Below are 23,735 nucleotides of genomic sequence, written 5' to 3'. Positions count from 1 at the left end.
TTGTGATAACACTTAGCTTAAAACACAAACACATTGTACAAAAATATTTTTTCTTTATATCCTTATTTTATAAGCTTTTTCTATTTTTAAATTTTTTCAAAACTTCAAAAATCTTTTTTAGTTAAAAACTAAGACACAACCACACACATTAGCTTAGGCCTCCACAGGGTCTGGACCTAAACATCAGTCTTCCACTCCACATCTTGTCCCACTGGAAGGTTTTCAGGGACAGTAACACACATGAGGCTGTCATCTCCTGTGGTAGCAATGCCCTCTTCTGGAGTGTCTCCTGAACAACTTGCCTGAGGCTCTTCTTGAGGAGGTGTCACTCTTTTCAGCAATATGTCCACGCTGGTTTGCTTGGTTTCTTTTTTTACATCATAAATTTGCTTATGAACATTCCTATTAATAAAAACCTTCTGGTGGGGGGAGGGGGTCCATGTTTTCAAACTTTTTAAAGAGCTTGTTGAGGTCTGCAAAAACTTCTGCTAAACCCTTCACTGTGACTTTTCTTGGGGATTCTTTTTTATCTCCTGCAGTGTCCTTTTCTCTCACTTCTTCAGCTATGCACTCCTGTTCTAGTTCCAACTACTCTTCCTTAGTCTATTCCTCAGGATCCGCCTCATGGACCTCCTCAGTGTCATCCTCACCACACCCAGGTTGAGGTTGTTGGTCATCTCAGGCCAGCCTTCCTGATTTTTGTAACCTCCTCATTGTTGGCAAGTCTTTTGAAGTCATAGATGAATCTCGAGTGTCTTCTTCCAGATGCCATTCATATACTCCTTGGTGATATCACCTCAAGCTCCAGCAAGGTTTTTGATGCAGCAGAGATGCTGTAATCCCTCCAGAATTATATCAGTGTCTTCCTCAGTTGCAGCAATAGCCTGGTCAAAGGTCCTCCTCAGTTACTAGGCCTTAAAGCTGCTTAACTCCTTGATCCATTGGTTGCATCAAAAGGTGTTTTAGAGGGAGAAATACCACTTGGATATTGTGATGAAGGCTACCAATAAAAAGAGGATGTCCAGGAGCATTATCAGCAATAAGCAAAAGGGCACGTTATTCTCTACAGTACTTTTCCATTTCACAGACATAGCAATTCAGGAGGGCATCCTGGAAGAGGAGCTGGGCCATCCACGATGTCTTACTGCTCCTGTAGGACACTGGCAGCATGTGCTTATCAATACGCTTGAAGGTCCCAGGGTTCTCATTGTGCCAGATCACAGAGGGTTTCAATTTGTAGCCTACAATGTTGTCCCCAAGACTGTTATCCTGTCCTTAAAAGCCTTAAAACCTGGCACAACTTAGCCTCCTTATATAAGGATGGAAGTCCTTTCAGGCATCTGTTTCCAGAATATGGAGGTTTCATCCATATTGAATATTTGCTCTGGCAAGTACTTTTGCTCCACAATCAGCTTATCTGGAGTTTCCAAAAATTCTTCAGCTGCCTTCACATCAGCACTCACAGACTCAATACTCACTCTCACGTTATGGAATGAATAACAATACTTAAATCGAATTGTTTAAACCACCTAGAGCTAGAGGTAAATGCAGATCATAGCTGGGACGAGCCTTTTCTTTCTACATCACAAACCAGCCTTTTGCTGTGGCCGAGATCCTCATGGTGCCTAGAGGGATACACTGTGCCAGCTCTTCAATCCGAGTCATTAGCAGTTTCTCCGTGTCTGACACAGGCCCTTCTCATATGTTTGTTCATCTCTGTCTTTGTCTTTTCTTCAAGATTGCAGCTGTGGTGGAATGGGACATGCCTGACTGGAGAGCTGTAACCATCACTGATTTTCTACCTTCGTAGTCCTTAATCACTTTTAATTTTGTTTCCAGATCAGTCACTGGCAACATCAGCAGTGCATTTGTATGCTTAGGGGCCATGGCGAACAAAACAACACAGGGTTAATCACAAGAGAAAATGATGCAGTCAAAAGACGCAGTAAACACAAAATGTATCAGGCTGCTGCTGGCGTAACACTGGTTTACAACAAACTTTATTGAAATACGTAGAACAAGTACACTTTAAAAAATGATAAAAAGTATAGTACAGTGAATATATAAACTAGTGACACAGTCATTTACTATCATTATCAAGTATCATGTACTGCATATAACTATGTGCGATATTTTTAAATGACTGGCAGTGCAGGGTTGTTTACACCAGTCACCACAAACATGTGAGCGATATGTTATGCTGTGACATTATGACCATTATGATGTCACTAGGCAATACGAATGTGTCACCTCATTGCACGTGGCCCATCGTTGACCCAAAAGTCATCATGTGGCGCATGACTATATTACTTCCAGAAGTTTCATTGCCCCTGGGAACTCAGCATACCAAACTCCAAATTCTTTGTAATTTTGTTGTTAATTCTCACCCAAGGGTATTTTTTCCATTGTTTTTTACAGAGAGTGGAAGGGGGTGGGGCGAGAGAAAAACTTCAATGTGAGAGAGAAACAATTGGTTGCCTCCTGCCTGCACTGGGGCCAGGGGGGATCAAACCCACAACCCTTCAGTGTGCAGGTAGACACTCCAACCACTGAGCCACATAAGCCAGGGCATTTTGTAATTGTTTTTATGAAACGTTGGTTTTAAAAGGCTTGCCCAAGATATCACTTGTCTTTTGGGGTAGCAAATACGTACTTCACAGGCACTCTTCTTCAGCCTAGTTCATGAGACATGCTCTATATACACCTCCTATTTGCTAGGCACTGTGTTAGGTGCTAGGAGAAAGATGTACAAAATACGGCCCTTGTCTTCAAGGAATTTACAGTCTAGTAGGGAAGAATCATAAACAGATACTTTAAACTAACAGGTAAGTGCTAGTGGAGAGAGGCACAGGGCACCCCATGAATAGAGGAGGCAGCCTGCCCTGCCTGGCATTTCAGAGAAGCCTTCTTGGAAGACAGAAAGCCTACACTGACAGTCTTGAAGAATAACAAAGAGACATGTGAAAAAATGATGGGAAAGTGGTTTTAGCAGGTGGAGAGCATCAGCAAAAGTCCAGGAGAGTAAAACAGAATGTGGCACCTGCAGAACCACACACAATTCAGTACAACTGAGGCTAAGTGCACACAGACAGGCAGCAAATGGGGAGAAGGCAGAGCCCAGGTGGGAGCAACTCAGTAATTCCATCCTATTCATGTCTCTTTTTTAAAAGAAAAAGCCCAGTGACATTACTCACACAGTGGCAGCATAAAGATGAGTCATAGGCATTATTACTGGACCAAAGAGGTATAAAAACATCAGTGTTTTCAGTCCATGACACGGTGCTATCTTAATACTTCAGATGCCTCTTGAATTAGTTGTATAATGTCTAATTTTTAAAACATGCAGTTCTCTTTTGAAACTCTAAAATGTGTGGCTGAGCCACTCTGAAGGCTCAAGTTTATCAGTTTACTATTTCAGTGCATTACAAGTGCTGTGGACTTACTCTCATATTAGAGTGGACTTCTGTTGGGGTGAGAAATGAATTTTGTGGTTCAGTGTGAGTCTAAGGAAAGCTATGCTGCCATGAAAGAAAGTCATCTTCCAACACCTTCAATTAATCAGTTTTTGCTTTGCTGTCAACCGGTTTTTAAGTGAAGGGGATTGATAAAGAGGCAAGAAACAATGAAATGCCCTAGGGTCTGGAATGTTAAAAGATGTTTTTAAAAAATCTAAATGAAAATAATATTATAAAACTAATACAAGGCTTAGTATAAAACTAGAAATTAAAACCACACACAGATTTTCAGGGTGAAGAAATACGTAATATTTTATTATTTTTAAATATATTTTTATTGATTTTTAGAGAGAAAGGGAGAGAGAGAGAGAGAAACACATTGATGATAAGAGAGAAACATGCATTGGCTGCTTCCTGCATGCCCCCTGGGGGTTGAGCCTGCAACCCGGGCATGTGCCCTGACCAGGAATCGAACTGTTGACCTTTTGGTGCATGCGACAATGTTCAACCAACTGAGCCACACAGGACAGGGCAGAAAGGTTTTTCTTATTGGCTATCCTATTAACAGTACATGAAAATGCCCATTTCTTCATGCCAGGGCAAACATTAGCTATCGTGAGTCTTTTAAAATCAAATAGATCCAAAACCTCATTATTTTCATTCTATTTCTTTATCAATTAACTTGAGGGTCTTTTCATATATTCATTAGCCATTTGTGTTTCTTCTTTTGTGAACTGTTCTATATCATATGCTTTGTCCATTTTTTTTTTTTTACTGGCTATTTACATGAGTCTTTTTTTTTTTCCTTTTTCTTAAACTTTTACATAAAATGATTAATTCTCTCACTAAGAACTAGCGTTCCATTACCTGTTTTATAGGAGGTTGTTCCTTCTTGCTCATATCAATACGTGGTAAATCTGAGATTCCAAACTTTTCTTTGAAATACTGTCGAGTAAATGGATCGCAATCGTAAATGAAGAAAGTCCTCCCAAGGATAGTGAGTGGCTTCCCGACGATGAAGTCTTTGGCAGTATACCATTCTAACACTTCTTGATCAGAGATTTCCAGCACACACTGAGGGAAGTTCTCTAACATGAGAGAGCAGGGGAGAGGAAAGAAGAGGAATAAGGGTGGGACACAACATGAGGGCTTCTGAAAACCTGAGGGACTGCAGTCTTCAGCTCTGGCCAAGGGTCAGGGCCTCCTCCACATTCCCAAGAACACAAGGCTGTGTATTTCCATCTACTGACAGGACACATAAATAATAACCTAGATGGTTTTTGTAAAGTCTTTCTCCCATGTTCAGTTCCAGCTATCACTATGGGTCACTAACCTTAGCAGAATTAACGTTCAGAAGAAATCATCACTGGAGGAAAGAATAAATGTCCTTGTACAGAATATCAAATCTAGGAGGAATCCAACTCATTTTTAGTTCAACCACCCACCCATTTATTCCTTCATCCAACAAACTACTAGTGACCACATATATATCATGTACTAGGTACACCACTAAATCCTAAGATTACAACAATTAACAATATAAACAACATGCATGCCTTGATGAAGAAAACACTCTGTTTGGGATGACAGATATTAACAATTACACAAATAATGGCTTCATTTCAATTACGATCACTGCTATTAGGACAATCTGACCTAGACCTGTGGCAGGAGGCAGACAGTCAGCAAGATGATTACATCTGGGGAATCAACACATTTTTAAAATGTAAAATCAACCTTGCATTTTTGGAATAAATCCAATTCTCTCACACTGTTTTATGAGTACTAAGTGTTGGGAACTGTAAGATAGTCAAGTCTGGAAATGTGTCGCACTATATAGCTTTAACCACCAAGCTTGGCCTCCGGACTCGGACCTCAGGGGGCAGGAGAGGCAGGCTGGTATTCTCCTGTTGACTGCTAAGCTATATCACACAGAAAGGCAGGAACTCCAGCCCCTGATCATGCTAAAAGAAGGGGTGGTACTTTTCATGCACCTTAAAAGCCCTTCCTCCCAGTGTCCAGTACCTAACCCTATTAGATCCCTTTGAGTTACCCCAGTAAGTGATGGGCAGTGGGGGACACAGCTCGTGACTCAGTGAATTTCCCTCAGTAAACAAGGTTCCAAGAGATCTGTGTGTGTGGGTGTGTGTCCAGCCATTTGTCTTTGCTCAACAACGATCTGTTTCATATAATGCTGGATTTTGCTTACTAATATAATGTTTAGGGTTTTTGACATATGTTTATGAGTGAGAATTTAGTTCTTTTTTTCTCACGGTGTCTTTATTTTTATTGGTCTTTTTAAATGAATGAATAAAGTTCTTTTTCTTTCCTATGAAAGAGTTTGTATTAAGCTTGAAATTTTATGTTTTTTAAATATTTGGCAAAACTGAAAAATTATCTGGACCTGGTGATTTTTTATGGGAAAATTTTTAACTGATTCTATTTGTTTAGTGTTAAAGACATTTGATTTATATTTCTTCTTGAACAAATTAAACTTTTCTAAAAATTTGCTCATTTCACCTAAGTTTTCTAATGTATTGGCATAAGGTTTTCGGTATTAGTCTATTATTTTGTTTAATTTCTATTGCCTCCTCTTTTGTTTTTAATATTGTATATGTGTTTTCTTTCTTTTCTCCCTTAATAAATTTTGTCAATGGTTTGTCATTTTATTAGTCCTTTCAAAGAAACAACTTTTGACCTGACAATTCTCTGTTACTTAGTTTTCAATTTCATTATTTTCAGGCTCTTATTTTATTATTTCCTCCCTTTTAATTTCTTTAGATTCATTCTGTCATTCCTACTCTAACTTTTTAAGAATGCCTAGCCTATTTTTTCATTCTTTCTTCTTTTTTAAATGTCTTTGATTTTAGAGAGAGAAGGGAGAGGGACAGAGAGAAACATCTATGTGAAAGAGAAACATCGAATGGCTCCCTCTTGCATGCCCCCTACTGGGGATCGAGCCCCCAACCTGGGTGTATGCCCTGACCAGGAATCAAACCGGTGACCTTTTGGTACATGGAACTACACTCCAGCCAAGTGAGCCACACTGGCCTGGGCTATGAATCTTCCTCTAAATACCACTTTTGATGTATCTAAAAGATCTAAGGGAATTTCTGCTATCAATCAGTTCTAAGTATTTTCTGACAGCATTTTTTTTACTCATGGATTATTCAAAAATGTGATTTTCAATTTCCAAATAATGTTTTTTCGTTATGTTTCCAAAACTGAATCCTAATTTGTTTTGAAATCAGAAAATATGGTATAAGATGTCCTGTCTTTTATTTATTTTTAATATATCTTTATTGATTTGAGAGAGAAAAAGGGAGGAGGAGAGAGAGAGATAGAAACATCAATGATGAGTCTTCATTGATTGGCTGCGTCCTACACATCCCCCACTGGGGATCGAGCCCAAAACCTGGACATGTGCCCTGACCAGGAATCGAACCTCGATCTCCTGGATCCTAAGTCCATGCTCAACGTCTGAGCCACGTGGGCCCAGCTGGGCAAGATGTCCTGTCTTTAAAATTTGTTAAGAATGATCAGTTTTTGTGTTCTATTTGTATTTAAAAAAAACGGAAATTTTCCAGGTGTTGATGCATATATATATTCATTAAATCGATATTGATAATTATATTGTTCTTATTGATTTGTCGTTTTGATCTAACAGTTATTAAATGTTTTGATGACTCTCACTATTTTGATGGATTTGTTCATTCTCTGCATAATAGTGCTATAAAAGTTTTGCTTTATATGTTTTGAAGCCATGTTTTTAATTGTATACAAGTTTATAGTTATTACATTTTCCTAATAAATACAATTCTTATAATATGTAATGATCCTCTTTATCTCTAGCAATGGTTTTTTACCTAATGCCTATCTGTATTATACTAATACTGTATAGTCTTATCAGTTTCTTTTGCTATTTGCTTATACATCTTTTTTGAACTTTCTATGTTCCTATATCTTAAGAATGTTCTTAAAATAACTTTTTTGAACTCAAGGACATGGACAACAGTGTGGTGACTGAGGGGGGAAGAGGATGTGTGGAAAAGGGTATATGGGGATAAATAGTAATTTAAAAAATATATTGAAATAAAGCGGGGGGAAAAATCTTTTTCAAAATGTGTTGTATTTTACAAACAAACAAACTCATAGATATAGACAACAGTATGGTAGTTACCAGAGAAGAAGTGGGGTGAGGGCAGGTGAAGGGGGCAAAAGAGGTCAAATATATGATGAGAGGAGACTGAGCGCTCAATGCAATATAAAGAACATGTACAGGGATGGGCAAAAGTAGGTTTACAGTTGTGAGTACATGAAAGTTTATTCTTGAATTATTCATTAATTATTGTATTATTTTCCATATGAACAACCTACTTTTGCCAACCCCTGTATTATAGAATTGTACGCTTGAAACTTATAAAATGTTATTAGCCAATGTTACCCCAATAAATTTAAAAAATGTTTTTAAGTTCTATTACCCCTCTTATGTCATTATTGTATTATATTTTAATTCTACCATATTTTTAATCCCCACAAATTCAACATTGTTACTTTAGTTTGTACATTCAATGCTTATTTAGATTTATCACACTTTACAATTTTATTTATATCTCAGACTTTATTTCTGGAATCTTTTTTTTTTTTTTACCTGAAGTACACTCAAGAATTCTCCTAGTAAGGATTTGTTGCTACTAAATCTTTTTTGTTTGCTTGGAAATGTATTTCACCTTCTTCTTGAAAGATAGTGTCTCCAGATATTAAATTCTATTTTTTTCAGCGCTTTAAAGTTATTATTAAGCTGTCTTCTGGTAACTATTGTTGCTACTGAGAAGTTAGCTGTCATTCTGCCATTCTGTATGGGTAACTTTGTTCTTTGGGGCTCCTTTTACAATTTTTTTGAATTTGGTGTTCTTAAGTTTAACTATGATATATATAGGTAAGGATTTATATTTTTACAACTTTCTTAAGGTATAATTGACTACAATAAGCTGTACATATTTAGAGTGTACAATTATGATGTTGTTTGACATATGTACTTATCCAGGAAATGACAAGATCAAAGAATGAAAGCCAGGCTAAAGGGTAATGAAGAAACTTTCAGGACCCAGTGCCTTGGCTTCAACAGCTGAGAAGGCTTCTAGTCAGCGAAATACACTTCTTTTAGCTTACACTGGCAACCTGAAATTATCTTCAACAAAGAACTTTTAGAATGTGTAGAATTAGAACTTTTAGATATTTTAACTCCATCCATAATAAAAATATAATTTTGATTTATCTTAACTACTTCAGAGAAGGCCCTGGCAGAGAGACCTTTGGAAAGAAATGCGCCTAATTCCATTACTGTCCAATACAAACTCTCCCTAGACACTGTCTCTTGGATATCCCCAAACATACCATACTTGTTCCTACTCCCAACCTTTGCTCTTACTCTTCTCTCTAAGCTTCTCTTTCCCTTTGTTCTCTGCCATTCTAAATCCCAGCTGTGCCACAGAGCCTTCCTTAGTCATCCCAGCTCTCTTCTTCTGAGCTCTGTCTACATGACATAGCTAGTTATATAATCAGATAGTCTGATACACTAGTGTTGCTGTTTAACAGCTTTGTGCACTAATGTGATCTGTTTCCCAGTCACTAGAAGGGACTTAAGGGCAGGGATTCTGGTCTGGAAGTTACATTTTCATATTATCTACCACAGCACTTAGTGCATGAGCTAGCTCCCACAGCAGAAACTTAACTCTTGTTTAACTGAATTTAGTAAAAATCATCCACTGGATAAATGCCTTTGCGAGTCAATTAAATGTCACCTCTTTAACACCACAGTTCTAGTTACAGGAACTGTAGTGGGATAGCCTTTTCTATCCCACTACTGCATGACTAACAATAACTTTGACAAAAAGGTATGTTTCCTACCTCTTAAAAGAACCCTACAGATGTCGCCAACTGCCTCGCCATATGACCAATGAACATTTGTTAAAATTTGGGAAGTTATAGAACAGGATGATTACACATGGAAAATTTTAGACGTAGGCCACACTGATAAGGCAGAGACAATACTGGAACCTGAAAGTTCAAGGCATTCAGTTTTAGTGACATTTTTTTTTTTTCATTCTACCCTGACTACATTCCCATTCTTTCTTTTAATCTACTGTAAATCTAACTTTTATTAACTCCAGATGACAGAAATTTCAGGCTCATTTAAGCAATCTGAAAGGCTAAAATTAGTACATTAGTCCTAAAGTCTTAGAACTCTAAGAGGGCTGTACAGGAGGCTATGTATAAGAATGTGGTAGGCAGCAGCCCAACTCTGTGGAACTAGGGCACAGATCCAGTTGTTGCTAGCTGAGAATACAAGCTGTGTTAGCAATTATTCTCATTAAAAAAAAAAAGAGATTTTTAATGGTAACTCTCTTAAATTAAAACAACTTTTACTCCCTTTACTCCTCTCTTTTGCCAGTCTCATTCTTCTCTACCTCACATGCAACCATTCAAATGTGCAGCATTTTTATTGTATGTTTATTATTTATACTGCTGTGTATTTTACTTTACTGCATCATATGTCTCATTTTACTTTTTTTCTACACAGCACTGTTTTTAAAATACACTCATCTGCTTTTATGTACATTTTGTTTATTGCTTCTAACTACTACATATTTATCAAGGTATACTGTCATTGCATTTTGTTTATCCACTCTCCCAATGATAGAAATCTCTGACTCTTTGCCCCCAAATAACACTGCATTTTTTTTTAAACACTGTGCAGGCCAAGAAATGCATGTGGGTAGGTTGAATTTAGCCTGCAGACTGCCACTTTGTGTATAACCTCTAATCTCAATTTTCTTATACGCTCTAATCTCAATTTGTCTGTTTATATCCTCTGAGACAAGCTTCTTGCTTGCTCAATACCTGGAATTTTTTATCTCCTAGCTCCAAAAAATCAATAAAAATTTACAGAGTTCTGTCAGCCCTCCAAGCATGAGAGATGTCATTATATACAACCAATATGACATTTTTGTAAGAGGACACTCTTAAACTACTAAGTCAATAACTAAATCAAGCCTACGTATCCCAGAGAAATACTGATGGGAGGCAGGTGTCACCTGCATTTTGTTGCGTTCTCGCTCTTTAATCCACTAGGTTATTTTATACCAACAAAGAAAGAACAAGGGTTGACACAATGGCACTACACCTCTATGTCACGGACATGCCTTTTCCAATCTTAAGTTATCCCACATAGAAACTTCCTGTCACATAGTTGAGGCAAGAAGCAAAGTCAAGAAAGCACATAAGGAAATGGTATGCTGTATCAGTGAATGAAAACAAGCTTGATTTAGAAATGCATTATAAATCTGATATTAAGTTGCTTCAAGTTCAGAAGCCTTGCTCTTCTACACTTTAATGAATCTCCCACTGCTGTTTTGGTTTTGTTTCCTGATTTGGTTATCAGTCACTCCCACCAGACCATTTCAGAGGCAAGCCTGGACCAAGGGGGCAGGTAAAGGAGAGAAACTAAGGGAAAGCAGTTTTTTGAGTCCCTACACAAACACAGCAACAGCCTCCTAAGTGTAAAAGGGAACGATCACACTGATTAAGTAACTCCTTTGAGATCTGAAAACAGGTCCAATTATCAAAAGATAAACCGAATCAGACATACTTGCATTCTCCACCAAAACCTTGGGCATGTGCTGGCGGTTCATCAGGAGTGGAAAGGGATCTCGCCCATCATTCCGTTCATGGACCTCTCGAATTTCTACCGTGTCATCCGTAAGATAGTAATGAATGATGTAGTTCCGACATTCACCAAACATGCTGTCCGTGTCATCCCAGATCGCATAGAATCGAAGAACCTGTGAGAAGTCCAAAGTAGTGACTTAAACACGAGTTCTATAAGGGGAAAGCCTAACTTAGCCACTTTGACATTTATATATCAGACGATAATGAAAAGATTAGCTAGAAAAAGGATTGAGCAATCTTAGATGGTAAAAAAAAAAGAAACATTTACCTAACATACTAAAACATCTGAAATTATATATCAGATGCCAACAGCTGGAAAATATTAATAGGCTTATAAATTTGTGCTGAGAGAGAATTCACTTTGATCCAAAATATTAGTCAGTGAAAGAGAAGCTGAATTAAAAAAGCAATGGGTCCTTTATACAGTAGTTTGTATGTACTAATAAAGGTGCACGTGAATGGTTTATCTGTAATTAATATGGAACGAATTTTCATTTACTTTTTTATCTTTTTTTAGTTTCATCAACACATATCTTCTAGTAACAGTGTCAACACCACAATCTTTAAATACAAAATAACAACAGATATATGCTTGATATAAAGAACATCCTTAAAAGACTATGACAGTGCTAAGTAAAATTTTCTGAACTAAAAGGAATTACACTTCTGGGAGAAAAAAAGTAGCAAAACAGCACTGAGGATCTGTTTCCTCTTTCCCTTTAGCATGCAAAAAAGACTGAAATTGCTTCTTCACACAAGCCCAAGTGGGAGCACAGGAAGGCTGGAATAGAGCTGGAAAATACCCAGAACATTTTGTACTCATACGTTAATATAAAATTTAACAAGAAGCACCTGTAATGGGATTTCTGTGAAATTACTATTTTAACATTAGAAACCTACATATATGCAATAGCTTTGAAATTTCCCAATCATTCATTTAAGGTATCCCAAAGGATTCTATGAGGTTAACTCACATTTGGGAAAGAAGTAGCCAGTTGGAAATGTAAAGTGGGAAGCAGATGGAGCTCAAGAATGCTTGAAGATTTAAAAATTTGGTGGAAAGATTTAATTCCACAATCTTCTTTGGATCTCTAATACAAAACTTAGATGTCCCTATACCTCTAACTCTAGATGAAACCAGAAAAATAGCACTGGATCCAAATGGCTACATTATAGATGTAATGTTTCAAAACATACATCTACCAAAATAGCTTGCCACATTTGGAAACTAGTCAACTTACCAAGGTGACTGGGTCACTTACTTGTTTGTCAAAGGTGAGAAACTGCTTGAGTTGATCAAAGTCTGATGGAGTCACATACTGATGAAGAGGCTGTTTCCGGAGTTCCGTGTAAGGATCAAGAGCCATCTTCTCAGGTGGATTTAATTCAATTCCTTGACTTTCCAAAAATTCCTAAATAATTCAAAATTAATACTGATCATCTTTCTTGAAGCTTCTTAAAGTATTAATTGATGGACTAAAAATAAGTGTAGGAATTTCTATAGCACTGTCTCGGTTAACCATTAATTTGCAGCTTGAGCATGTCTTAGCAGTACTGAGCCTCCAACTGCCCTAACTCAATAATGCAGATAATAATTGTTAATTATCTTAAGTGTTCTATATTATAAAATTGATAGGCAATATGATAAGCTCCAAATATGAACTCAGATCAATGAAATTTAGTTAGGTGCACAAGCACAGAATAAGTCCTAGGACTACTTACATACACAAATCTGAAACCTAACCATAGTTTCAAACAATATGTACTTCATATTAGGTATAGGGACAAGTTGTATAATGGCAAAGTTAAGCTGAAGTCAAATTCCCAACTTTCCAACTCATTTAAAATAAATCTATGGTTAAGTGTCCCCTGCAAAATAAGAAAAGGAAGCATATCCACTGGTTTAGACCAGAAAATGTTTTTAGCCAAACAGGAAAGACAAATCAAGTGTTCAAATCTCACCAGAAAAAGGAAAGCATTTGAACTTGACATGACTTTGAATTCTATTTTGCTAATTATGAATAAATATAATATTATTTTCAGAGTCACTATATCTTTTAATACAACTTGACATTTCTTCTTAAAAGGACCACAATGAACTATACTTTTTTGATAATGAGAAAAGAACAATTTCATTGGATCTATTTACATTCTGAAACTGTAAATTAACCTGAAATCTGGGTTTCTTTTTGGAATTGTGTGGCTTGCTTTTGGAGAATTCAGTAGAAAATATTCAGAACTCAGAACCAAAATATTTGGGTTCTAGTATTAGCTCTGTGGCTAACTACCTTATAATCTTAGTATTTTAAAGTTTACTAGGCAGTCTCCAATATCCTTTCAATATTAAAATATGACTTTTAATGTCTACTAAAATGACTGAGTTGGAGATAATGACTAGTAATAAAAATTCTCTCCCTTGAGATGGTGTATTAACTGAGGTATCTAATCAGTGTTTTACTCCTTCCTGTTGCTTTCAACAGATAACCAGGCCCTTTGTAAACTTTACTTTAGGGGATTTGGACTGGAATATAGAAGCTTCCTGAGGCTGACTCTTCTTCCTGTCTCTTAGATAAATCCTAAATTCTTTGAAGAGATTATTCTAAAGTGTCCCAGAAGGGGAGAGAAGGGAACATCTTTGAGGGCAAGAGGAGAGAAAGGGGGGAATTCCCCCCGATTGGAAAACAGACACAGGCTGGTGGGTCTCGGAAGAGCAAGACTCTACATGTGATCTGTAGGGGTGCTCCGAGCACACATGCAGCCTGTCTGGTACGTTCAGTCTCAGGTATTCGGAGTCCCAGTGTCTTACCTAGCACCAAGCATCAGGGTGGTATCTTTGGTCACTGGACAACCTGTGAGCCCTGCCTATATGACTCCTTTAAGTCTGTGAGTGCTTCCTTGTTCTCAGGGCTTGGAATCTTTGGCAAAGCTGAGGGTGAATAGAAATATGAGCTCAGTTGTATTGGGGCTCAAGTAGGTTTTGAGTCATTTTTTAAAAAAATATTTTTGCACACCTGCATTTGTGGAGTGGGATTCACATCTGCTTTACTAGTAGTAATACTTTAGTGAAGATATTAAATTCTAGATCTCTGATTTCTGAAGCTTTACTTTTTAAGGCGTTCAGTTCATTCTGTCTGTAGGACTAAACATTTTTTGGAGTAATGAGAAGGAGGCAAGAAGCAATGGTGGTGGTGGTGATATATTTAAATAGAGGTGGTTTCTTGTTCAAATCACATCCTAAAGACAGCCATCTTCCTTATTCACTCACAGGTCCAGCCCTAACGAAAACCATCAAATTAGGTAAGAAGATGTGCATAAATTTTAAACTGTTAAAGGACCCAACTTCTAACCTAACAGAACAATTATTAAAAACATAATTCAATCTAATCATCAGTGTCCAAAATACACAGCCCTGACATATTATAAATTTGTTTATTTATTGTTTTCTCCTCCAACCAAAATGTAATAACCTCCATAAGGCCTATTCTTTATACCTGGCACTTAGAACATTGCCTGGCACATAGCAGGCACTCGGTATTTTCAAAATAAATTACTATATTAAAAAAATAAATGGGTGAATTCATAGGAGCTCAGTACATGGTAAAAATTAATCTCATCCGGCATTACGTAACATGAGATTAAAGGCATGAAATGATTCAGAAACTATCTTTGCTTCTAGATAAGTTTTTAACTCAGGCAAATTTAGAATTGATTGCCTACTACCTACATTTTGTGTTTTTTAAAATGGGTCTCTCTCTCTCTCTCTCTCATTGGTAAGAAAATCCATATTTATGAACTAGAGAAAGTGGAGGATTTTTTGTCAATATAAAAAAAGTGTTTCCCTTTATAAATGGTTTTATTTCAGGAATTCTTTAGACAGCAAGTTTCCATATTACATAGCAAGTATGATCTACAGAAAAAAATATAAATTACACAAAAAAATTTAGGCTCATATCTGCTCATAGAGGTAGTGCTATTTTTGTGAACTCAAACTTCAGGCAAATTGTCCAATGCCTCTTTCATATTTCCACCCCATCAAGGGTGCCACCTACCCTCCTCTCTATCTGAACTGCCATGTGAACCAATTTCTTATTAAATGATTCAGATATGATGTAAGTTTAATTTTATTTGAATGGCTGTGTATCAGTATCATTGTGTAAAAAAGGTATCACTGCATAGTTCTGGCACATATCAGCACATATACAAATACCAAATCCACCTATATAGTAATCCATACAAAACAGATTATCTTGTTCTAATGTGCGAAATGTATCCTTCCATAAATTAGAACACCTCAGACACTACCACTTCCAAAAATATATACTATACCTGTGTGAATCGGTCACATTCAACAATGTGGAAAGTTTTGCCATAAATTGTAATATTTATTCCTCGATTTAGGTCCTTCCAATGGTAGTGGTCTCCTTGGTCATTCTTGGGTAGACGCTGGCGTTTGATTAATCTGCCTTGAGGGATCCCAGAGTTTTCCACAATGGGCTCTATGACTGACATGCTGTCATCTTCCAGGTAGTAGTAAATGTTCACCTGACGGATCCTATAATGTTCTTCAGTGGACATAGTAACATCTTCTTGGAAATAAGCTTCAAACTTCAGCACCTGTAACACATAAGGGAAGAAGAAATGGTGCTGTATTAGTTTCTCATACAAAAATATCACATACCCTCCTGTAAAGAGAATCACTCAGGAGGATTGGAATATTCATCAGTCCTATCTCCTAAATTAAAGATTGGCAAATTATGGTCCATGGGACAAATCTACACATCACCTGCTTTTGTATACAAACTAAGAATAGTTTTTCACATATTTAGATGGTTAAAAAAGTCAACAGAATAAAATTTCACAACACATGGAAATTATATGAAATTCAAGTTTCAGTGTCCACAGAGTAATTACATAAATAATTAACACTTACTTACTAATGGCTGCTTTCCCATTATCACGGCAGAGTTGTGAGTAGTTGTGACAGAGACCATCTGAGCTGTTGCTATGTTCTGAATTGTCCCCCTCACCTCCAAAAAAATTCATACTGAAGCCCTAACCCTCGATGTGACTATATTTGGAGATTAAATGAATTCCTAAGGGTGGGGCCCTAATCCAATGAAGATAATGTATTCTCTCTCAGCACGCACTGAGGAAAAGCCTGTGAGGACCTATCAAGGCGGCAGATGTCTGCAAGTCAGGAAGAGAGCCCTCACCAGAAACCAAATCAGCAAGAAGCTTGATCTTGGTCTTCTAGCCACCAGAACAGTGAGAAAATAAAGTTCTATTGTTAAAGCACCAGTCTGTGGTATTTTATTATAGCAGCTCAAGCAAACAAAGACAGCTGCAAAACCCAAAATTTTTTTATTTTTTCAGTTTAAGAGTATAGGGTTTCAGTAACCTTTTTTTTTTTAAATTTATCTTTATTGTTGAGAGTATTACAGGTGTCCCATTTTCCCCCCAAATGACCCCCTCTACTTCGCTCCCACCCCCTCCCCAGGCTTTCACCCCGTTACTGTCTGTGTCCATGGGTTATGCATATAACTTCTTTGATTAATCTCTTCCCACCCTCCACCCCCCTTCCCTCTGAAATATGATCGTCTGTTGCATGCGACAATGTCTCTGGATCTATTTAGTTCATCGGAGTCTCTTGTTCATTAGCTTCCTCTGAAAGAAGATCCTTCAACATTTCCTGTAGTGCTGGTCTGCTGGTGATAAACTCCTTTAGCTTTTTCTTATCTGTGAAGTTCTTTATCTATGGGCCCAATACAGAAAGAGTTTGCTGGCCTCTGCGCTAAATGCTCAAACTTTGTGTAGACTATTTACTAATGTATTCCTTGATGAGATAGCCTAAAGAACTTGACTCTACTAGCTTCGTGTCCATGTCAAAAATCCTTCTAAGAATTTTTGGAAAAAGTAAGACATTTGGATAAGACTATGATTTTTGGTTTCAAAATGAAAACAAAGACTCAAGTCCATTTCTTTAGAAGTGGAGTCCCTTGTAAATGCATACTAATGACATATTCATTATTAAAAACTATATGAGTAACTCTTGAATCATTAATCCATCACAGAATCCACCATGGGTGGCATATAAATTGTGCTCAGAAATATATATGATAGAGCAAGCCCTAGGTCCTCTGGAGAGCATCACTATTAGTGTGAAGTCAAAATAGCACATCTAGTATATATTTTTAAAAAATTTAAAAATATTATAAAAAGCTTATGTTGGCATGCTTTGGGATTGATTTTTAAAATTTCTGTTATGATAAGCTTCCCAATTTACAGCAGTGACACAGATGATATGTTAATTTTGTTAAAAAATAATTCATCTCATTTTTTAAACTAGTATTTATTGAGTACCAATCACAGGAAAGCTAGTCCAGGTAGGGAAAACAGCATGTGCAAAGGCCCTGTAATAGGAAATGTGTTCCAGTTTCGAGAGAATAAGGAAAATAGATCTATTGTGATTGAAACATAGTGGGTAAGAAAAAGACAAGCCCAAGAGGATGTTGGAGAAACAGCAGGGGGTTCAGACCCAGTAGGTGTGAGGAACCTGTAGAGTTGAGTTAGTCTACACACTGGGAAAGCCATAAAAAATGTTTTAGGTAAATATGCGACATAATCTGATATCTATGTTTAAAAGATAAGTCTGGCTGGCTGCTCCTTGGAAAATGAATTGTAATGGAGATGGAAATAAATGAAAAAATTAGTTATATATTTTAGAAATGGAAATGACAGATCTTGTTAAGACTGGATATGGGTTGTGAGGGGAAAGAAGAATGAAGGATGACTTTCAAGTTGGAGGACTACAGCAGCAAGGTAGATGGTGGTAATCTTTACTGTACTGGTTAAGAGTCTGAAGGCATTTTCACAGAAAAATGACATAATGTGCTTTGGAGAATAAACCAAGCACTGGAAACGTTATGAGCATAAAACACAAATATGGGACTAATACAATGGTTAATAATATGTTAACAATTAACATATTGCTTGTTTGAACTAAGATAGTGGTAGAGGAAATGGAAGTGAGAGATACTTGACTTGGCAACTTACCAAAGGGGAAGAAAAGCCTAAAATGGCTTGGGTTTCAAGCTTTCATTACCTAGTGGAGCCATATAGAAAGAACATATTTATGAGAACAGGTGATGATCTGGGTGAAAGACATACAGAACCTGAGGTGCCCACAGCTCATCCAGGTGAAGATAACCCGTGGCCCTTTCGAAGAGGTCAGAATTGGAAATATTGACAGTTGTCTACATTGAGATGACAGCTGAAACCACAAAAGTGAGTGAGATCTCTGAAGAATATAAAATAAAGAATGAGTACAGACCCTTTAAAATGCTTACAGTTAAAAATGAGAGGAGAAAGGGAGGCCAGTGTAGGAGCAGCCAGATAGAGGAAAACCAGGAGACTGAAGAGTGAATGGAGCAAAAGAAAAGCAAAGTTTCCAGAAGGAAGAGAGGTCAACAATGGCAAATATTGCAAACAGGTCAAAGAGAATGCTGGGGGGAAAAAGTTCTGGCCTTGAGGGCAGAGAGAAATCACATTGTAAGTGATCTGACAGTTAAGTGGAAAAGTTGCTTAAAGGGCTCACGGGGCAGAAAGGTTTTTTAGGACAGGATAGTATGATCCTGGGTAAAAGAGTACTTACTGTTTGAAATGGAAGTAGAATGAAAGTTAAAGATTGAAAAGATGAAAGAATAGCAGTACCAGGAACAGGGAGTGGGACGTGGGCTTGGGAAGCAGAATACAGTGGGTGAAAATGAGAATTCTGTGGGAGCAGAGAGAAAAGGTGAGGGTGCTCACAACAGGTGTCCTGGTCATTGTCACCAGCGTGAGGAATGAAGTTATTATCTAAAGATGAGGGGCAGCACAATGTCTGAAATATGGACAAATAAGTTGGCTATTAAGGAGACTATTGGGTATTCCTAAAAAAAATTAAAATATTTAATTAAAGAAACTGTAATTCCCTATTGCAAAAAAATAAAATAAAATCTTAGTTTCAAAACCATGCATTTAACTACTCTTTACCTTATTAACCAAGGTAAGAATTATTTATCTAGAAATTTTGGTGATCCAAGTAAAATGAATAGGAAAATTAAAATGTAAGTATACTTCTTCATGCCCACTATCTTTTAAAAATGAACTATGAATACTATTTTAAAAGCATAAATTAAGTAATGACAATAAGCATAAATAACATAGAAAAACAAAAAAAATAAGAAGCCTATTTCCTATTCAGATACAATTTATCCCTCTCTGCATTTCATTAATACTTTCTCATGACATATGTGACTTTATCACTTTCCAGTTTATGTTATTTGCTTTTTTTTCCCCCCTCAATAAAAATCAAGCCTACCAGGATTTATAACTTGATAAACTGTTAAATACCTATCCCACTCCTCTCTTGTATTTTCACCCCTCTCCCTTATCTACTGATTTTGCAGTGCCTGTCACAGCTGTGAATAAAGAAGAGAAACAAGTAAACATCCAAAGTATAACTGATAGCATTTAGTGAATATTTAGGTTTAGCCTATGAATGGATATGTGAATTGTTCCTATCAAATGTGATAACTGAGATGGGGAAGAGGGGATTATATTGATTCTGGCTGATACACTAGAAATTGTTTAAATTAAGTGATTATTAATGTAAATGGCAGTTCTACCACCAGACTATTTTTTATACAGGATTACTTTAATATTTTAAAACATATGTTTTAATGATTTTTTTTTTTAGAGAGAGAGAAAGAGAGAAACATTGATGTGATAAAAAAATATCGATTGGTTGCTCCTGCACATACCCCAACCAGGGATCTCACCCACAACCTGGGTATGTGCCCTGACTGGGAAGTGAACTGATGACCTTTTGATGCACAGGACAATGCTCAACCAATGGAGCCACACTGGCCAGGACCACCAGACTATTTTGTATCTTCCAATCCCCAGCTTCAATAGGTACTCAAAAAAAGTTGACTAGCTGGATGAAAATGGTATAGGCATTGAACAAAAATAATAAAATTAAAAGAAAAAAGATAGGCTAGGCATAAATTAGGAAAGGTAACTTATAAAAACTGGTGAGTAGCCCTAGCTAGTTTGGCTCAGTGGTTAGAGAGTCGGCCTTTGGACTGAAGGATCGGGGTTCAATTCCGACCAAGGGCACATACCTTAGTTACAGGCCCTGCCCAGTTGGGGCACGTGCAGGAGGCAACCAAATCGATGTGTCTCTCTCACACTGATGTTTCTCTCTCTATTTCTCTCCCCCTTCCACTGTCTCTGAAAAGCAATGGAAAAAATATCCTCAAGTGAGGATTAAAAAAAATAAAAACTGGTCAGTAGTTCTCAGACCTAGTTATATGTAAAAATCACTGGAAATCAGAATCGTTGAGGATTAGGGAAGCATCTAAGTTTCTTAGAAGTCCCATCAGTTCCCTGGATGGTGTGGCTGTTGGTTGGAGCATCATCCTGTATAAAAAAAGGTTTTGAGGGTCAATTCCCAGTCAGGGCACATACCTAAGTTGTGATCCCCAGCCAGGGTGCATACAGGAGGCAACTGACCAATGTTTCTCTGCCCCCCTCCCCCGCTTAAAAATCAATAAAAAGCATACCCTCAAGTGGGGGGGGGGGGGGGGAAACAAGTCCCATCAGTGATTCCACTGCATAGCCAGAGTTAGGACTACCTCGCTTTAGTGAAAAGAGGAGACTCGCTGACCAGGAAAACCGAGGATGATGTGTAAATGTCAACAGATGGAAATTAGGTGACTCCCGCTACAAAAAGCATAAGGGTAAATGAGACACAAACACAATGTTATTCCACCCTTTGGTTATGCCATGCCAAGCCCCAGATGGTCCCTGAAAGATGGAAACTTATGGTGACAGCCCGGAGAAAACTGACAACAGATGGAGTTGCTGTCATGATATCTTGCATTTCATGGAGATTAAGGATTTGTCATCATTACAGAATATAAAACTTTCAAAAAGTAGGAAACACAGAGCAGGTAAATATAGAGCAATATGAACTCAAGAACATGGAATTCATCCAACTTTTCCATAATTGTATTTGGAAACTATTTCAGTGAAGTCTATGGGGAATTATTTTCTATAATCAGCTTCCTGACTAAGGAAAGGCCTTTTCAATCCTGCGTTCAGCTGTCTATGATTAAGGGTTGAGGCATTTGAACAATTTTCTCCCCAGAGTACTCTGGAAAACCTGTGGTTTATTGTTGACTTTTCTAGAAACAGTTGGCTCTCAGAAATTTGAATTCAAGGGATACGCTAAAATCCCAGATGGTACCTTTTTGTCAAAAGCCACATGCGCAGGAATAAAATCCGCAGGTGGAGCTGGTTTAGGTTCGCCATAAGTTAGAAGTGGTGCTTTATTGGCCAACTCATCCAGGTCAGCCTGGGACAGCTGGTTGACCTGGAGCCGGTCCCCGCCTATCCCAACGGTTGGACGACGAGCCATTGCATAGCCATGCCTGTAGTTCAGTGTCTGGCTCCTGTGAAAGTCTGTTTTCTAAAGAAGAAAAGAAGTGTGTCATTAAAGTTTGTTAGGTAAAAGGGATAACTTTCAAAAATATCGTAACTTAAACTTTTGCTTATAAACATCACAAACCTTCTATCAAAAAGTATAACTATATTATAAAGTTCTCATATGTTAAGCTAAAGCATTTGGCCAGAAACAAGGAGGGAAGCAGCATCCTGAGTTTAAAACATAAAGTCCTGCTCCAGAACACCCAATTAATTACCAGCTCACTTCTCATGAGAAACTAAAATATTCATTTTAGTTTTTTAAAATACTAATTTTTCACTAGTATTCCCATTTCTTTCATCTAGTGGCCAGAAATCGTGGAACTGTAAGAGCTGCTTCTGTGAAATCAATTTGTACCTGAAGTGAAAGGCCTTTCTTGTTATAATGACACTGATACATTCACACAACTCTTTGGAAAGTAGATATATATTTAAAGTCTTGAACTCAGTAATCCCACCTCAATCCTTTATCTTAAGGATATAATCCAAAAATTAGAAAAAATATGCCTAAAATTGACCATTATAATGTTAATTCAAACAGTAAAAACATTGGAAATAGAAAAGACAAGCATATGAGTAAATGATGGAAAACTCACTCAGTGGACTATTATTATGCAATCATTAAAATACTGGTTTTAAAGACCATGTGGCAATCTGGGGGAGATGTTTAATAAGCCCCCAAAAGCAGCATATGAAATTATATGTGTACTACAATTACACATGCCTGAAAAGAGGCTAGATTTGATGAATGCTCTCTGTCATTATACATTTCTGAATTATGTCTACTTTTTTCCAATGAATTCGTTTTTATTGGTAATTGGAAAAAGACACACAAAAGATTAAATAAGAAAAAGGCATAAAGGATATAATTTTGAAGACACAAGAGACTAAAATGGTGACACAGGAGCCCCTAGTGTCCCCGTGCCTTCACAAAGATCAATGATTAGACAGCTACCCATATATAAAAAACAGCTCTGAAGAGCTCTAGAGTCTACTCAGGAGGTTTTAGCAACACAGTGGAACAAAAAAATTTGACAATAATCTCACGAGAAGGAAGACAACTTCATTTTGCCAGCATCATCCCATCCCCAAAGCTGGCATTGTTCAGCCCCAAGAGGGAGCTGCCCAGCTAGGAAGAGTTCCCCTTGCCAGAAAGAGCAGAGGGTGAGCAACCAGTTTCACCAACCCAGACCAGCAAAGCTGAAGTATATAAAGCCAGGTAGGAACATGGAAGAAAAGCAGAAGCTGCTGGCAGCACCCACTAAGTGGGAGTGACGGGTTCACAGAGAACTGCTCAGTGGACAAACCCAGCAGATTTTGCCACTTACCGGAAGCCAATAGCAAGTATAGTTGTAACCACTGTGTACTCCCTACAGATTTCATCCCACAGGTATTCATGCTTGCTGACACCTGAGTCCCTCCACACTCCCCCTTTCCCATATCCGGGCCAGATGTAGCCAGCTCAGGTCTCTGCAGCTGGTCTAGCATAAGATCCCAGCATAAGACACCTCCCGTGCCACTGGCTGACTCCCAGTGCTGTGCATGAGCTTGGAGCTAGCCCTTCCAGCTGTGCACCTGCATGTAACTCATCTGACCCCCATCACAGGTCTCCCCTGCAGTGTGCATGCCCAGGGAACAGTGTGCGCCTGAAGAGTATGCAGTCACAGAGAGCATGCTGACAAGCAGGGCCTCTGTACAGGCCAGTGAGTCCACAGTTGGCCCCAGACCTTGCTCCCTGCACTGGCCCCCAACACAATGCATGAGTCTACAAACAGCCCCTGCCACTATACTGATACCTGCATTTGGCCCCCGGAAGCTAAGTATGTGCACACCATTGGCTCTGGGTCACCAATGCTGGCTGCCTTGGTCCCAAGCTGCTGGACCTGGAGGTGCCAATGAAGGCCCAAATAGCCCTTGCTGCCACTGCATAAAGCCTACGCTGCTTGCCAAGAACCACACAGTTGTAATGCTGTAGACCCCAGTGGCCTGAGCTGAAGTGACATCATGCCCACCCACAACCCT

The 23,735-nt window shown here is 37.9% G+C and overlaps 1 protein-coding gene across 3 annotated transcripts in view; it reads right to left on the bottom strand.

The window, feature by feature from the left end:
* Window positions 1-23,735, bottom strand: part of EFHC1 (EF-hand domain containing 1) — a 99,748-nt gene that overhangs the window by 26,089 nt on the left and 49,924 nt on the right. For 2 of the 3 annotated variants that reach the window (XM_081140851.1, XM_081140852.1), the window contains 5 exons: window positions 21,478-21,699; window positions 15,513-15,800; window positions 12,449-12,598; window positions 11,107-11,299; window positions 4,323-4,543 (listed from right to left, as the gene is read on the bottom strand). In XM_081140851.1, the coding sequence (XP_080996977.1) occupies window positions 4,323-4,543; window positions 11,107-11,299; window positions 12,449-12,598; window positions 15,513-15,800; window positions 21,478-21,699 (1,074 nt within the window). Of the gene's footprint in view, window positions 1-4,322; window positions 4,544-11,106; window positions 11,300-12,448; window positions 12,599-15,512; window positions 15,801-16,120; window positions 16,278-21,477; window positions 21,700-23,735 lie in introns of those variants that run through there. The other variant, XM_081140853.1, reaches the window with a different exon arrangement.

This window comes from Miniopterus schreibersii, assembly GCF_964146895.1.
Source record: "Miniopterus schreibersii genome assembly, chromosome: 6".
In the NCBI taxonomy this organism is placed as follows: Eukaryota; Metazoa; Chordata; class Mammalia; order Chiroptera; family Miniopteridae; genus Miniopterus; species Miniopterus schreibersii.
Note: the sequence above shows the minus strand (reverse complement) of the source record. Positions and strands in the feature narration are given on the sequence as shown.